Below are 17,397 nucleotides of genomic sequence, written 5' to 3' on the forward strand. Positions count from 1 at the left end.
TGCTGGTCAGGTGAGACGATGTGTAAGCACGCTTTGAAATCTGTCCACAGCTGTACTGACAGGACTTTGGAAAGGAAGATGCTGTCTCCTTTAGTATTTCTCAGGCAATTTATATTGTACTATAATTTTTCTTAATTTATTTCTCAATTTCATATATTAAAAATAACCTAACCCCATTTGGGATGAATTATCATGTAGTGTAGTTCACAGCATGGCCTTTTGTGTCAGAAAAGCTTGGGTTCTGGAGAAAATTTTTCACCTTCTTCATGTCTCTCTTCAAAAGATGAGGGAAACCATTCCTATTTTTTTGGTCATAATGGATCAATGGATTAGAAGAGTAAATGAAATGATATGGGTATGTGTTTAGTACAGAGTGGGCAATAGAACATGAGCAACAATAATTAAAAGTTAGTGGGTTCCCAACTAAGGAGAGTTTTTTTTATGATAAAATAACAAAGCTACATGTGGATTTGTTTACTCCTATGGCTAATGTTTTAGATTCTTTCTCAAAACATGGGAGTTTGGAAATACTAATCTAGAACTTCCTGTGCTCCCAAAATTGTGAATTATTGTCTCTCATGATGCATTTTTAACATTGAGATTTAATTCACATACCATAAAATTTATCCCTTTACAGTGAATCTAATGGTTTTTAGTATATTCACAAGGTTGTGCAACCATCAACTACTAATTCCAGAGCATTTTCATCAGTCCAGGAAGAAAACCCTGCACCCATGAGCAGTCCATCATTCCCCATTTCCCCCTCCCACTTAGCCCCCAGCAACTACTAATCTACTTTCTGTCTCTGTGGATTTGCCTATTCTGGACATTTTGCATAAGTGGAATTGTACAATTTGTGATATTTTATCACTGGTTTCTTTCAGTTAACATCATGTTTTCAAGATTTATTCATGTCGTATTATATATATCAGTCTCTATTCCTTTGTATGGCTGAATAATACCGCATTGTGTAAATACACCACATTCTGTTCATCTAATCATCAGTTGATGGATATTTTGGGTTGTTTCCACTTTTCAGGTCATATGGTGACTTTATGTTTAACCTTTTGAGGAAACGCCTGGCTATTTTCCAAAGCAACTGTACTATTTTACATTCCTATCAGCAATGTATGAGGATTCTGATTTTCTCACATCTTTACCAACACTTCTTTATTGTCCATCTTTTTTATTACAGTTATCCTAGTATATATGAAGTGGTGTCTCACTTTGGTTTCGATTTGCATTTCCCTGATGGCTAGTGATTTTGAGCACCTTTTCATATGCTTATTGGCCATTTTTACATCTCTTTGGAAAAAAACATCTATTCAAATCTTTTGCTTATTCATGAAGTGGGTTTTTTTTTTTTTTTTTTTTTGAGTTATAGGAGTTCTTTATATATTCTGGACACAAGTCCCTTATCAGATGTCTGATTTGCAAATATTTTCTCCCATTCTATGGTTTGTTTTTCACTTTCTTGATGATGTCCCTTGATCATTATGCATTATTTTCCCTTGGAGAAAGTAGAATTTTGGAAACAGATCCAGGAATAAATTAATTCAATTTAATTCACCAAATTAATTGTGCTCCTACTAAATACAAAAAAAAGATAAAAAAAGAAAAAGAAAAGTGGGAAAATTATATTTTACACAGCATTCTGGAGAGAATAACACCTGGTTCTTAGCTGAAGTTACCTAAAGGTGCTGGCTTTATGAGTTTCAGATACAACAAATTGTTATATATTGGACTTGACTTATATGTATCCTCTTATCTGGAAAAAGAAAATATAGATTAATAATTTGAGCTTACCTTAAATGTTTAATTGATGCTGACTTTTATAGTGGAAGAATGTTATTTCTAAGCATTCCTTCTTTTTTATTTGTGTAACCTGGAGTTAGCTACTAACTTAAGGCAGTCGGGATATTGGTTTTTAAAGCTTATTTTTGCTCACACGTTTCAGAGCTAATGCAAACAGAAATGCATCACATCCAGACCTTGTTCATCATGTCTGAGATCTTCAGGAAAGGGATGAAAGAGGAGCTACAGCTTGACCACAGCACTGTGGATAAAATCTTCCCTTGTTTAGACGAGTTACTTGAAATTCATAGGCATTTCTTCTATAGCATGAAGGAGCGAAGACAGGAATCCTGTGCTGATAATGACAGGAATTTCATCATCAACCGAATTGGAGATATTCTAGTACAACAGGTAAGAAAGGTTTAAAAGCCCTAACCTCAAAAACCTAAAGGTTTACAGATTCTCTGCAGTGTTAAAAGTCTGCGGAGAACGGAAATCGATTTTATGCCAATTGACAGGTGGTTTGGGTTGGTTTTCTTTTATTTGATGTTGGTTTGTATGACTGATGGCTGAGAGCTTTTCACAGCCAGTGACTGGATCCCCCGTGGGTCACAGGACTTGGCTGGATCATCCCTGGCACTACTGCTACTTCCACTAAGAGTCACAGCCGTAAATAAATCCCTTTATGAAAATTCTACTTAGACTTCTTATTGTGTTGGCTCCCCAATTATGTGGCTCCCTCAGTGGGCCCATGATAGTCTTACCAACATCTTCAAGACAAACACTGGCTCATTTTAGGAGGAGGGAGGCAGATCTATTATCATTAAATCCCTAAGGTTCATGCCTAGAAGACAAGAGATTTTTCTACAGGTCAAGCTTTTTGAAATATCTATTTCACATCTCTGCTGCTCTCAGTTAATAAATTGGCATCCTGGTTATGCATCTCTCTCTTTTATCTTGGCTAATGATTACCTGCCTCTTGATCCATTTGTGGCATGCTGACAAAAATTAAATTCCCAACGGAGGGTAGAGTCCATGGACATGATCAGTTAGCCAGTGTAAATGCCGACCAGTGAAAGGACCCTTACTGAGGACCCCCAAATGTTCCCACATAACCCTTCGATCTTTAAAAGTATTAAACTATAAATTGAAATGGCAAAGCTGCACAAACACCAAAAAAGGAATAAAATATATTCAATGTTTTTCATTTGGCTATTTGATAATTGAATTAGTTCAATATAATATAATGACATTAGGTTGATGTCTTTCTTCCCTTAACCTCTTGACTACTTCCTTTTACTTTAATTTTAAAAGTGTTTGGAGAAGAAAAGTGATTTTGTTCAGAAATTCCATGACGTTTATCTTTTTTTTTTGGTGTAAATAGTTTATTTGTTCATATGCCATAAAAAGTACAGAAAAGTAATATGAACTGCTCTCATAAAACATTTCTAATATTAGTAAGAAGCAGGTCCATTAATAGACAAACAGAATATGCCAACATTGTTGTCTACTTGTAGATTAATAAATAGACAATTATTTTAACATTTGCTCATCAGCATTGAGCTTTGGAAACCATGATGTTTATTCTATATTTGTAACGAATGTATTGAAATATGTGAAAATTACATTTTCTTTTTAATGTTTAGAACAGACTAAATTTGTAAACCATCATTGAAATGTTATTCTCAGTTTTCAGAAGAAAATGCAAATAAAATGAAGAAAATATACGGAGAATTCTGTAGCCATCACAAAGAAGCTGTTAGCCTCTTTAAAGAACTCCAGCAGAATAAAAAGTTTCAGAATTTTATTAAGGCAAGTATTTTAAAACTCTTACAAAGTAGTAAACCAGCATGGGAAAAGTTGACACTCATTTCTCATGTGATCTAAGCAAGTTTCACAGGCAGGCAGTGCCATTTTTCAGGGGAAGGAGAAGGGAGTAATAAGTTTGTGGCAAAGATGGGAAGTCTTTTTTTCTGTTAGTAATGTATTTCTACCAAATCATTTTCTTTTGTATCTTATATTTGTGTATCTTATATATTCATGTCCTCCTAGCTTCTGAGAACCATTGTAATATCCTATGAAGCTGTTTCATGCCCTGACAAGTTATGAATAAGAACCACAGTAAAAATATAAAGACAGAGTCCACTCTACCCCCACTAGATTAATTTGAAGCAAATCCATAACATATATCATTTCATCTGTAATAGGTATCGCTAAGCAATTCAACATCTCTTTTAAAAAAATACAATGACTATCACACTTAGATAAATTAACAATATTTTAAAATATTTTTACGGATGGCCAGTGTTCATTTCTCTGAATATCTCATAAAATTGGATTGCTTAAATCAAGATCTGTCCAAGGATCACAATTTAAGTCTCTTTTAATTTTAATGTTCTTCTTCACCCTTTTTGGCATCTAATTTATTTGTTAAAGAAATCTGTCCTTTACAGTTTCATGGATTCTAAATTTTTATCTACCATTTAAAAAAATGTTACCAGATTCTCTTCCTTTTTTTTCTTCACATATACATGCATATTGAGAACTTGAAAACTTACAGAATACTTTGAGACTTTTAGAAAAAAGTTGCCCTGATTAGAGGAAACTTTAAGTGATATGATAAATATCACTTCTACAAATGTAGAGAAAGATCTGTTGGAAAAACATAGTTAACTGCAAACTTATACTCAAAATCTAACTTTGATTTCTGAGTATTTTTCAAAACTTTTGCTTTTCATGAATCTTACCATTATAAGTATTGGAATGTGCTCACTTTTGGAATTAACTAGAAATACATCAGAACAACTCGAAACTTCTTGAAATCTTGGAGAGTTGGGTTTTTGAAATTCATGGCAAAGAATGTAATTTAATGACAATGCATCAAGTTTTAATCAATGATAATGCATATTGTGTTGTGTTTGAATAGAATTGTGCTATTGCAGATTCTTTGTGTTATTAAATTCACACTTAAAAAGAAAATACAGATAGAATTTGTATATATAAAAATGTATATCTATATTTTTTAAGCTCCGAAATAGTAATCTTTTGGCTCGACGCCGAGGAATTCCAGAATGTATTCTGCTGGTCACTCAGCGCATCACAAAATACCCAGTCTTGGTGGAAAGGATATTGCAGTACACAAAGGGTGAGTGATGACTTCTGGGACAAACATTTGCTTCTCTCATTAGTTTGAAACATACCTAAGGTGTTGTAAAGAGCTATAAATGCTTGTGGCCTCTGATTCATAAAGATTTTTATTACGGAAAAACTGTTAAAGCCTAAGGATCTTTAATAATGTGGTTGGCCAATAGTCTAAATTCCTCCACGCAGCCCAAACGAGACTTTTTCCTACTTTGACCCTGCCTTTTCCTTCTACAGTTTCCCTATATCCAGACCTTCTTAACACCTCTTCGTCCTTGTCTTCCTATTACCTTCCCAGCAGTCTGATGAAACATACGCGATTGATCCTACCACCAAATGTCAACTTTTGTAAGCAGTGAATTATTAGATTGAGAATGATTTATGAAGGAGCTATTTTTGACTCTGCAAATTCATTAAGTTCTAGGGAGTAGTAACACTGAGCATCCTTAAGGAGCTTATTAATGCACATGTAAACTCCTGAAGGGATCTAGATGGCCTTTGTCTGTCTGGTTCATAACTGGATCTTCGATGCCTAGTGCAGTGGTTAGTACGGAATAGACAATCGATAAACAAACACATATCAGTGCAATGTGTGAATAAGTGAATAAGTGAATAAGTAAAAATGCCTGTTTCTCAAGCTAATGTATTGATCTTGAGTTTATTATTTTTGGGAGATCTTCAATGCCTAGTGCAGTGGTTAGTACAGAATAGAAAATCAATAAACAAACACATATCAGTGCAATGAATGAATAAGTAAAAATGCCTGTTTCTCGAGCTAATGTATTGATCTTGAGTTTATTATTTTTGGGGGGGAGGGGGATAGTGTGTTATATTAACAAGGACTTGGTTTTTGAATTGTGTAACCTTGCATTGCCCTCACATATACTTGCATCTGCCACACAGTTTATTTAAATGAGCCTCAGTTTTCTCCTCTACCAAGTGAGAATAATAATCCTTATGGAACTGTTGTGAAGATTAAGTGAGATTGTCTCAAAAAGTGCCCGTTGCAGAGCCTGGTATATATAACATGCTCCTGTATTTATATTATCTTTATTATGATCAAAGATATCTTAAATGACAACTCTAAAAAAGTAAACTTCTAACATCCTTTTTTTGGGGGAAGAGTCTTGGTGAGTAGAAATACATGATATAGACTTTCTGTTTTTCAGTCATTTAGAATTAAGTTCAGGCAGGAATGGTAACATCTCTCCCTTGTATCCCATTTTTATTGCTCCCTATAATTTAACGTAAAAGAAACTATAAACACAATATATGGAGAAAAGCCTCATAAGTTTTGTTGTCAGCAAAAGAATGAAAATAAAATTAAGACTTTCTGTTGGTATTATGTTCATATTCTCTTAAGTTTAATACAATGCCTAAAATACTGAAATTTGTCAGATTGTATTAGGTCAGCTAGTGCTACTACTCCAAGAGTCATGCCATGCCAACTTCCTGGTAGAATGAGGGACGATGATTGCCTACTGTGTATCAAAAATGATAAGTATGACATATGGCTCCTCAGGCACATCTGTCATAGTGGCTGAGGACACTACCTCCTTGGGTCAGACTTTATCAATGGTCAGTTCTCTCTCTCTGGTTATTGAGAACATTGGTTCACATGACTCTACTATGGCAGTGCTTCTCAAACTCTGTTAGGAATTACCTTTCACCTGTTTACATGATCTTGTTTACATGAAGATTCCAATTCAGCAGGTCTGAGGTGGAACCCAAGGTAAGCATTTCTGACAAGAGTCCCAGGTGAGGCTGATGGTGCTATACTTTGAGTGATTGTAAGACAGGTTTGTCCCTGAAGGTCAAAAGGCATTGAGCCTTTTCTTGGCCTTACCTGAGTCACCTTGTAGCTCAATTTTGATTTTCTGTACTGTGCTATTTATAAAATACGCTCTTTAGAAAGAAAAATCTTTGGGGGGTGGTGCTGCTTAGTGGGCAATAGATAAAGTGGTGAGCTGTATTTTCTCGTGGACAGTGAAAAAGAATCTTTTTTTTTTGGTTACAAATGGATATCTGGATCTGTTCCTTGAGGTTTTCTGACAAAATTTTATACATACACACACACACACACACACACACACATAATTTTATATAATTGTATATGTATGTATATATATATGTATACATATATGTATGTATATGTATATATATGTATATGTATATATATGCACACACACATACACACATACATGCATATATACATATACAAATACATATACATATACATATGTATTTAAGACATTTAAAACCTGGAAATGTTTAGACCATTTGGAAGACTTGTTCTCAATCCACTTGACTGCTACTTCTGCATGTTCTGGGTTCTAAAGAACCTTTTATTTTCTCTGCCAATCTTTTTTTCCTCTCCTTCTAGTATCTTCTAACCTCCTGAAACTTCCCCTTTCAGTTCCATTTGCCTCAATAAACACTAACTAGGTATTTTTTTTATCTTCAAATATAGGAAATAGGTATATACAGTTTCATCTGGAGTTTCAAGAGGTCGTTATAGAAACTCCTCCAGAGTTTTTTCTCAAGATAATCCAGAGATAAGAGCAGGTGGACAGTGCTTTAAAGAATAACAATTGGAACCGATGATTATTTACTCTTGTGGCATGAGCATGGCTAACTAGGCACAGTGCTGTGGTGCAATATTTTAGTTCAAAAAATGTTTAATATATATTATTAATATACTCATCTTCATGTGAATGCAGTTATTAAATATAATTTTGAGTATTATTTTTATGGAGGAACAAATTCAGGAAGGCAAGAGTCTGGGGCCCGTTCAAGGCACCCTGCAGCTTCATTTTATGAAAGGACCGCAATGTGGGCCTGCAGCTCAGTTAAGTTCTGAGAAACTCGGTTTGGGGATTACTTGATTACCTCTGTCTGGGAAGGTGGAAGGAAGGCCTAGGCTAGGATTTATAACGCATTCCCTGTTCTAGGGGAAGGGTCAAACCAGTCCCTAGAAATCAGATATCCTATTTGCACAGCGTTTCAGCTGAAGCACATTTGATAAATCTTTTGTAAATCTTTCGTAATTAAATATTTTCACGCTTCTTTTTGGGAGAGGGATGCAGAGTGACCTAGTATTTGGATTTTAATCCAATATTTTTGTTATGAGATTTTTTGCTATTTGGATTACACATTTAACTATTTAAAACTATAGGGGAAAAAATTGTCTTCTTTAGCACTCTGGCTTATTGTATAGTGTTTCTTTCTTTCTTTTTCCCATGCAGAAAGAACTGAAGAACATAAAGACTTATGCAAAGCTCTTTGCTTAATTAAGGACATGATTGCAGCAGTGGATTTAAAAGTCAACGAATATGAGAAAAACCAAAAATGGCTTGAGATCCTAAGTAAGATTGAAAACAAAACATGTACGAAGCTCAAAAATGGCCATGTGTTCAGGAAGCAGGCACTGATAAGCAAAGAAAGGACTCTGTTATATGATGGCTTTGTTTTTTGGAAAACTGCTACTGGCCGTTTCAAAGGTACTGTGTCTCTAACAGATCAATTTCCTTTTCTTTCATACATGTTACTTAACAGAGTACCGATTTTCAAAAGAAAAGTGACTCAGAGATGCAGGCACACACACAAACCCTGGGTCAGTGGAAGGATTCCTATAGGATCAAGTTGTGAACTTCCATAGGCAAACGTGGCCAATGCTACAAACCTTTGGTGGGAGTTCATTCTCCCAAGCAAAAGCCATCATATATATTTTATGAATTCACAAGTTTGTGATGTTTGAATCAAAGGAAATGAGAATTCTGCTAATAATTGGCACAGAAGTATTAATCTGGCAGCTGTGGTGTGTTGAAAGTGAAACAGTACCCCTGTCCACCTGGAGTCTGCCAGGCCAGCCTGGGACTGGCAGCCCACTGAGGGAAGAACTCAGCTCTGTACGTCATCTTCGTTTCTGAGCAATATACTGCATAAGTAGACACATTTGCATTAGTGTAAGTGCTTCCTCAGTGCTACTGTTTGCTAATGGGCATTAACTTGACCCTGTTAATCTGGTTAGAGTCTAAAACAGTTTTTTTTGAGATTCTTAAGGGCTGATTCTGTAGCTAGCACCTTGCCTGATCAAAGCTTTCTCAACTCCGGCCACACACTTGAGTCACCTCTGGAGCTTAAAAAATTTACTAATGCTCACAACTTCTCCCAGAAATTCTTAGTTTATTATTCTGGAGATGAAGCTCAAATATAGGGATGCTTAAAAGCTCTCAGGTGAGTCTGCTGCACAGCCAGAGTTAAGAACCACTGGTCTGCTCTCCTCATTTTTAATACATCTTAACTTCCTGAGGTAAGCAATGAGAGGTTGTTATTTCCATTGGATGTTTATCAAGTGTTGGTGGTGGTTGCAACAAATGACTGAAATGGGCTTTGTTGATCAGCAAATTGAAGCTAAACATTAACCACAATTAGAATATTAACCAAACTAAAATATTAACCACAATCTGTAGATCCTATGGCGCCATGTCATTTGCTCTGTATCCCTTTACAGGAATAAATAATTTGATAACTGTGTCAGAGTGTTCAGTGGTATAGTGAAGACAGGTTCTTGTGAACAATTTGTAAGGGAAATATAGGATCTCAAACTTTCTTCAGATCTAGATGGAACAAAATAGCAGATTTGTATATATAATTCAGGGCAGAAGCTGCCCTCTAATGTTTTTAATTAAGCACCTTTTTCCATATAAAGGTAAAGGCTCGCTCCATTCTGTTAGAACCTTCTTTTTTATTGGATATTTTTCTTCCATTTTGAAAGCTACATTAAATTTTGCTGGAGGTTTAGCAATACTTATAGTTACACACAGGAACATGCACATTTAAACACAGCTTGTTATCTATAAAATATTATCTTTGGCTATCATAATACAGGTGTTTTTTTAATAAGTTTCATAATTAGACTAAATCTTAGTCTTTTATTTTTGATAAATTTATTTAAATTTCAAGCATGAAATCAGAATATTTAATAATGACATTTGAACTGTGGTTTGCTTCATTAATACTAGTAATGTTTTTCCTTTGAAGATATTCTAGCTCTACTTCTAACTGATGTGCTGCTCTTTTTACAAGAAAAAGATCAGAAATACATCTTTGCAGCTGTTGTAAGTATATGGCCATGTGATGCATATTTTAAATGGTTTAATCCCATATCTCCTTGAAATATGCCTGAAATTCCTAGAGACATTAAATAGTCTTTGGCAAAAATATGCCCTTACCATATTCCCATTATAATTAGCAATTGTGTTGTTTATAACAAGCATTGAATTGGATTTAACTAGCGTAAGTGTTGAGTTGTCACACCCAGCACAGGTAGTCATCTGGTTCAGTAGGTTAACCAGTTATAAAAATATTGAAGTGCTTTGGTACTGGTGAGTGAATAGGCACTGTCTTAATCCCCACTTCCCCCCAGGTGACCATCTGCCATCTGGCTAGCTTGGTCTTTCCTCCAGACACCATCCCCCTTGACTTCTCAGATGTTAATGCTGGTCACTCTGGCACTTTGCTGCCCTGTTTCCACTGGATGGTGCCTGCTGTACCTATTGCTAACCCACTCATAATTGTCATGAAGTTCCTTCTAACTAACAGAAAACACCATCCCGGTATCTGAGGTTTAAAGAAGATTCTTTCCTCTACTATAATAGTTGCCAATTACTAAGGCTATATATAGAACACATATCTTTATAGTGTGTTATGTTAATCTTATTGCCAGCACAGCTAGATTAGCAGTAAAACCAGTATTTTATAACATTTCTTACACACCATCTTGTGGTCCAAAAAGACTCTCTTAAAGAAGGGAGATCAAGTGATAATTGATGACAAGGAGTTATCAATTAACTCCTTATCAGCATCATGGAGCATCAGGCCGTGTCAGAGGAAAGCATCTAGTATACAGTGCCAATGTGGACAGTATAATAGTGGCTCTCTAAAATGCTAGTGTTTATCATCCATTGACTGATAGGATATTCAGGTACCATTAACAGATATTATCAATGCCAACCAGTTTTGGCAAATTCAAAGCTTAAAATCTTCTGTTATGTTGCTCAAAGAAAACAAAGAAGCATGTCTGCCCAGTGATGCGTGATAGGGAGGAAGAGGTTAGTGCAGGGCCTTACCTGCCCATCTGTGCTTGTCAGGTTGGCTGAATAGGTTTCATCACCCTGTTCAGCACATTGTCTCTTATCATCTATAATGATGCCAAGTTCTATGAAGGTCAGAGATTCTTTCACAAAGCTATACCAGAGGATAACAAGAGGCCTTAAACAGGTACCCATGTCTCTTATTCTTTTGAACTATATATATTGCAAATTTTGTGATAACCTACTGATTTGTCTAGCAGCTCCTCTCTGCTGTTATCTGGGATGCTCTGAAAAGAAATAAAAAAAGAATAAATAAGTGAGAAGGTGGGACCATTTTGTTTGACCTGTGGGTTGGTGAGGACCATGCTGGGAGAGAATACAGATTTATTCCACACCTGTATAGAAACAAAGGTTACTTCAAAACCAAAGACCTGAAAGAGAAGAAAATTGTACTTCTTGGATGGTATTATAGGCCAAATGACCTGCTGATGGATCAAGAATTAGACACAGCATAAAGGCAGCTATTTTATTTTTGTAGGACAACAGAGCATATGGATTCAGATCAAGCAGTGATGATTTACTTGAAATATGTATCTGTCTCTCTTATCTATCATCTTGAAGGATTACCTGTGCCACCCATAGACCACATTTACCATTCAGTAAGGAAAGCAATCCACCGAATGCCAAATTGAAGGCAGCCACAACTTAGCTCCTCTCGGTAGAGTGTGTTTGGCAATGGACAGCAGTAACTGCTTCCTGAAGATGTTAGCCTGGCATGTAGCTGCCTTCACAAAGGCCAGCTAAGCCCTTGCCGATGTCAGAAAGCAAAAGAGAGCATTATCCTAAAAGATTCAAGTGCACTCTTCAATTATATGCTTTTTCGTTTCATCATATATTTAGTTGTCACAGCCCATGTATCATAAATATTTTATAATTAACATCTTACGGGAAATGATGTGTTGGCTAGGAGTATACAAATATCTGGATTTCCTAGTTCTCACCTTAGAATTTTAGAAAGTTAACTTCACACTAATACCCACAGGTGAGATTCTCTCTCTTGTACTATTAGAAAAACTTCTTAAGTAAATGCTTGCTGTATGTTTCGGAGGACATGATGAATTTGGAAATGGCCAGAAGATAAGGAGCTGAAAGTAGCAAGAGGTTGGAGTAGCTTCCTACAAGATAATTTTGTTTGTTTTTAAAGAGGACTCAGCTGGAAATGGCAGTAGGATCCAAATCTACGAAATGAATAGGAAAAAGTAGATGTATTTACTAAATCCTGGAATACTGAGTCTAGGAGGATGTCTTGAATTTCAAAGAAGGTAATTTCAAAATGAATGGTCAATAATAAAGACAAAGTGAACTTGTAGATGTGCAAGTGCAAGTTCAAAATAGGAAGTGACCTTTAGGTCTTGTTACCACAGTGGAATCATGAATAGAATTGCCCACTAATAGAATAAGCCACACTGGAATCACAAATGGATATGTCAGAACAATGGGCTGAAGGTAGCAGCTCCTTTTCCGCTTCCTCTCTGGCAGAGGTTTCAACTCCAGTGCCTATAGAAATTAGGCAGGAATGTAAATGAGTGAACTGGAGTGAGCTTGGTATCGAGAAGCCTATAGAAAGTGGTAGAAAGTAACGTGAACTGGCAAGTACATGCCCCGTCTCAAAGAGGACAGGATTGTTCAGGTATAGCGTGTTTTTGAATGAGTATATGGGCCCAGAGTTGCTAATCTTCTGCTTTTCCCAAGAACCCAGAAGTCTAGAAATTTTTAAGCGGAATCCCCCAGTTTTTAATTATTGACAACGAGTCCAAAAAAATCTGGTTTTTAAATGCTATGTCACAAATGAAACATCTCTGCAGTCTGGGTTAAGCCTTTGCACCATCGGTTTTTGACATTGGTCTCCAAAGTAGACATGTTACCTCCATTCCTAGAGATTTAATTTAAATTCCTGATCATCTCTGATGTTCATGTGTGATTAGTATGAATAATGATGGGCATGTCCCTAATGCCATCATCCTGGTCTGATGGTGATTTAATTGATGCTACTTTCTACCCATTTATTTTTCATTTAAAAATATCTGACCCCACTATCTCCCCTCTTGCTGTGACACTAACCAACTGGATCAAATAATTTCACTCTTGCTTATGCCTCGAGCAATTCAAACCTACTCTGCCTCTTTTCTTACAGAGGCTTTTTACACTGTAAGATGAAGTGTAAAAAGATGAAGTGTAAGATGTAAGTGTAAGATGAAGAAGTTAAAACTGCACAGAAAGAAGGAAAGGAAATAAGGTCTTAGTAGATCTGTAATCGACTAAGGGATGTCAACAGTACGCAGGAGCTCTCCCTAACTAGAGAGCAGGACAGGGATGAAGAGGTACTCTGGGCAGACTCTTGCATACAGCTTCAGATGTGGTAGAGTCGAGTGATGCTGGGAGAGCAAAGCCAGCACTGAGGAGTCAGCAGTAAGCGGTGGATGTGCTCTGGATGAAGGTGTTGCTCAGTCCATGAGGGAGAAGCCAAACCACACACTGCAACCGACTCTATAAGCAGTGGTAGAAGCCACTAACCAAAGGAGATTCTTTACATTTACCCCCAAAACTAATCATGCTGCAGGCATATTTTTGACTATTCTTTCAACTACAGCTGGCTACCTATGTTGTTATTATCAGTGTCTTATTCATCTTTGAATTGGACATTGAAGGATCGCTGTAAATGTTGGTAGAAGTGGTGATTTAATCATGGGTTGGATGCCGGATTTTAGACATTTTTCCTATTCCCCTCTGAAGGGATTAAGCTAAATCTAGTTCTACAGACATTTATTGAGTGCCTGCTCTATGCAAAGCACCATGCTAGGTGTGCGAAGATGAATTAAAGATGAATTAGACCTGTTTCTGCCCACCAAAGGCTCACCTGGTTGGTGGGAAGAAGAGAAGTTTGCAGGTAGAACTATTGAAGTTATGTTGTTGTTCTCCTATGATATCAGAAGACGTCTGAGTAATCTAAAGTCTTACCTCTTTATTTTTGCCTTTCATGTTTATAGTCCACTCTTCGGTGCTGTACCCATCACGTTATTAAAAAAGTATTGCTGTTACCTGCCAAATCCAATGGACTCTTTAGGTCTTCCATCTCAATCTCTTTGTAATAGTCGATGTACTATTTCTTATCCATACCCTTCTAGAAAAACCACTCACTCGACCCCTGACTATGGCATTTTGGGTTTTTTAAATTAATGCTCTGATTATTCTCTCTTTTTTAAAGTTGTCCTTTTAAATCACCAATTCTTAAGGACAAACATTCTCCTGTATTATTTTTTTCCATCCTCTCTTCACCATAGTCTTTCCATTAGAGACCTTACCAACTTCCACAGCTCTTTGGAAAAGGTTGACATGATATTAAGGTTTGCCCGATACTATTGCTTGCCTTAGCTAATGTGTTTTGTGAGACCCTTACTTAAGACAGGATGCCGTTTCATCTGCACGCCCTCCTATTTTGCATAGGATCAGAAGCCATCCGTTATTTCCCTTCAAAAGCTTATTGCTAGAGAAGTTGCTAATGAGGAGAGAGGAATGTTTCTGATCAGTGCTTCATCTGCTGGTCCTGAGATGTATGAAATTCATACCAGTTCCAAGGAGGAACGAAATAACTGGATGAGACGGATCCAACAGGCCGTCGAAAGGTAATATTTCCTTCTGTCCATAATCCAGGAAATGGACTTGTTCAGTTGGGGAAAATATTCTGACTGTGTCTCCTTGCATGAAAACTTTGCCTCAGCCAGCGTGGTCTGCTCCCCTGCGCCTGCCTGTGATAGCCTCTCATCTGCAGCTTTCTTCTCTGCACCTCCCTGCACCCCCCATCTCCCCTCTGCCTGCGTGAATCCTGCCCATCGTTGGTGCAGCTCATGGCTCACCTTCGTGAAGACCTCTTCAGTTCCGGTGGTGTCTTTCTTGCCTGAAATTTTTTTAACACCTGCTCTCTAAAGCATCTATTTCATGCTTGTCACACTGCCTTGTACCTGTTATCTTTTTTATGTATGTATGTTTTCTTATTAGATTGGAAGCTCCTTGAGGGCAGGGAATGTGTTTTGTTTCTCTCTTTGCTGAATTCTGAAGGATCATTCAATAAATGTTTTTAGATTAGTGTTCAAAGTCAACTTACTTCTCATTATTATGCAAGGACAATAGGTAGGAGAGGTCGATGGGTGATCATTCTTAATTTGATTATTTAGATCTCGAATGATGTTACATAAAATTCCTGCATTTCCAATGTACCCTACTCAACCTGGCACCCCGCTTCCACCTTCTATAATTCCTCTACTTTAATCCCTTAAGAATAGAACTTTCCAAATGTAGTAGAAAGCAAAATTATTATTTTTAGTTGTATCTATTATTATTGTATGTGTGTGTACATGAGTATGTTTTTGTGTGTATGTGTGTGTTTGTTGGTTGAAATAGTTGAATCATTCTATGCTGCTGACTTTGAGAGCTATGTTATAGTATGCAGGGTCCTTTATTTGCTCAAGAAAAGCAAATCTCTTGGTCTGGGGGCATGACAGATTCTCTTCAGGCTGAATTTTTCTTCGAATAATTCTACTGCCAAGTTCCTGTGTCTTTCTAATGAACCTGAAGATACTCAGACTGGTTTCGGTTGTCTCTCTTGGCTGTTGTCTTTTAAAGTTGCCCAGAAGAGGAAGGAGGAAGGACAAGTGAATCTGATGAAGAGAGGCGGAAAGCGGAAGCAAGAGTGGCCAAAATTCAGCAATGTCAAGGTGCGTGGCACAGGAAACTCTGGCTCCCTCGTCGTGGTGTTGTTCGTGGACGTGGAGAAAGCGCAGGCGTCGTGAACGAGAAGCTAGGACTGAATGGTTGATCTCATTCTGCGTACCCAAGGCCTACCTTAACTACTCTCAAAAAAAAAAAGTACTGGTACTGGTCGTGCTCAGATAAGATGTCCCTCTCCTTCTTCTTTAATGATTAAAAAAATATATATTTTAAAATTCTGCACATAACGTATATGAAATAGTAACTGTGGGCAGTGTGGCACAGATGGGCATTGCAGTTGCTATCCAGTGGTTTAATTTTGGGTCCCAGCACTGTCGGGTCATTGTTGTGTGACTCTGAACAAGGAACACAGTAGTAAGTAGCTCCTGGCCTTGGTTTCCAAGTCCACAAAGCAAGAAAATGAGGTTAAATCAGTGATGCTGGAATTAGCATCACTTGGGGGAGGTCTTTAAAAATTCTGGTGCCTGGACCCCAGACTCAACCAATTCACTCAGAACCTGTGGGAGTGAGGGAGTAGACATCAGTATTTTAAACTCTCCCCAGGTGATTCTGAGGCAGAGAGGACACCCCTGGATTAGATGCCGGTTAAGATCCCTTTAAGCTGTGACATGTTGAAATCAGAGAAAAATGATGCATGAAAAGGTGGTCAAAGAAATTGGATGTTTAGAAATAAAAACGTAAACCAGTGTGTTTGGTTTTGACCAAGGCTGACTGAAGCCTGAGCCGTTTCGGGCCTTTGCATTGTTTTCCCCTGTGGGTATCCCTCATTATGGACAAGCCACCTCGATTTCATTCCTGAGCTTAATATTTAGAAAACAGCCCGAACAAAGAACAGCTTTGCGGTTTTTCTGGAATTAGGGGAATGGAAAAGGAAACAGACATATATCGAGTGCCTTATTTATAGAAAAGATAATGAAAGCTCAGAGAATTAAGTCTTTTGCTGGAGGCTACAGTCACTAAATGAAATAGTTAAGATTTGAACTTGGATCTGTCCCACCCAATAACTTGAATTTTACCTGCTTACTAATCAGCAACATCTTTTTCTTGTAACTTGAATGTTCATATTAATCATTATAGTCATATAATAACCTTTTGTGCTAAATACTGTTTCACAGATATACTCAGTAATCAGGACCAACAAATTTGTACCTATTTGGAGGAGAAGCTGCATATCTATGCTGAACTTGGAGAGCTGAGTGGATTTGAGGATGCCCATCTCGAGCCCCACCTCCTCATTAAACCGGACCCTGGGGAGCCTCCCCAGGCGGCCTCCCTGCTGGCCGCAGCACTGAGAGAAGGCAAGTTGCTTCCAAAGGATTTGATGTGACAAGTTTAGAAAATGTTTATTGAGGACCTACTAAGAGCCGTGCATGGCGGTCTTGGTGCTGAAGATACAGCAGAATAAGACAAGGTCCTGACTCTCCTGGAATTTATATTACAGAAATAGCGAAATATAAGGATATAAATATATCAGCTTATGTCAAGTGCTATGAAGAAAAATAAGTAGGGTATGGGGGATAAAGACTGATGGAGTTGGGGAGGTCCTGTTTTAGACAGGGTAGCCAGCCAGTGAAGGCCCCTT

General features: G+C 37.3%; 1 protein-coding gene across 8 annotated transcripts in view; it reads left to right on the plus strand.

Annotated features, from left to right (window-relative positions):
* ARHGEF28 (Rho guanine nucleotide exchange factor 28) overlaps positions 1–17,397 on the plus strand; it is a 264,414-nt gene that overhangs the window by 201,808 nt on the left and 45,209 nt on the right. For all 8 annotated transcript variants that reach the window (XM_015590473.1, XM_025047883.1, XM_025047885.1 and 5 more), the window contains 8 exons: positions 1,958–2,205; positions 3,484–3,606; positions 4,822–4,939; positions 8,181–8,435; positions 9,979–10,055; positions 14,535–14,713; positions 15,711–15,802; positions 16,931–17,113. In XM_015590473.1, coding sequence (XP_015445959.1) covers positions 1,958–2,205; positions 3,484–3,606; positions 4,822–4,939; positions 8,181–8,435; positions 9,979–10,055; positions 14,535–14,713; positions 15,711–15,802; positions 16,931–17,113 — 1,275 coding nt within the window. The remainder of the gene's footprint in view (positions 1–1,957; positions 2,206–3,483; positions 3,607–4,821; positions 4,940–8,180; positions 8,436–9,978; positions 10,056–14,534; positions 14,714–15,710; positions 15,803–16,930; positions 17,114–17,397) is intronic.

Source organism: Pteropus alecto, unplaced genomic scaffold (genome assembly GCF_000325575.1).
Source record: "Pteropus alecto unplaced genomic scaffold, ASM32557v1 scaffold20, whole genome shotgun sequence".
In the NCBI taxonomy this organism is placed as follows: Eukaryota; Metazoa; Chordata; class Mammalia; order Chiroptera; family Pteropodidae; genus Pteropus; species Pteropus alecto.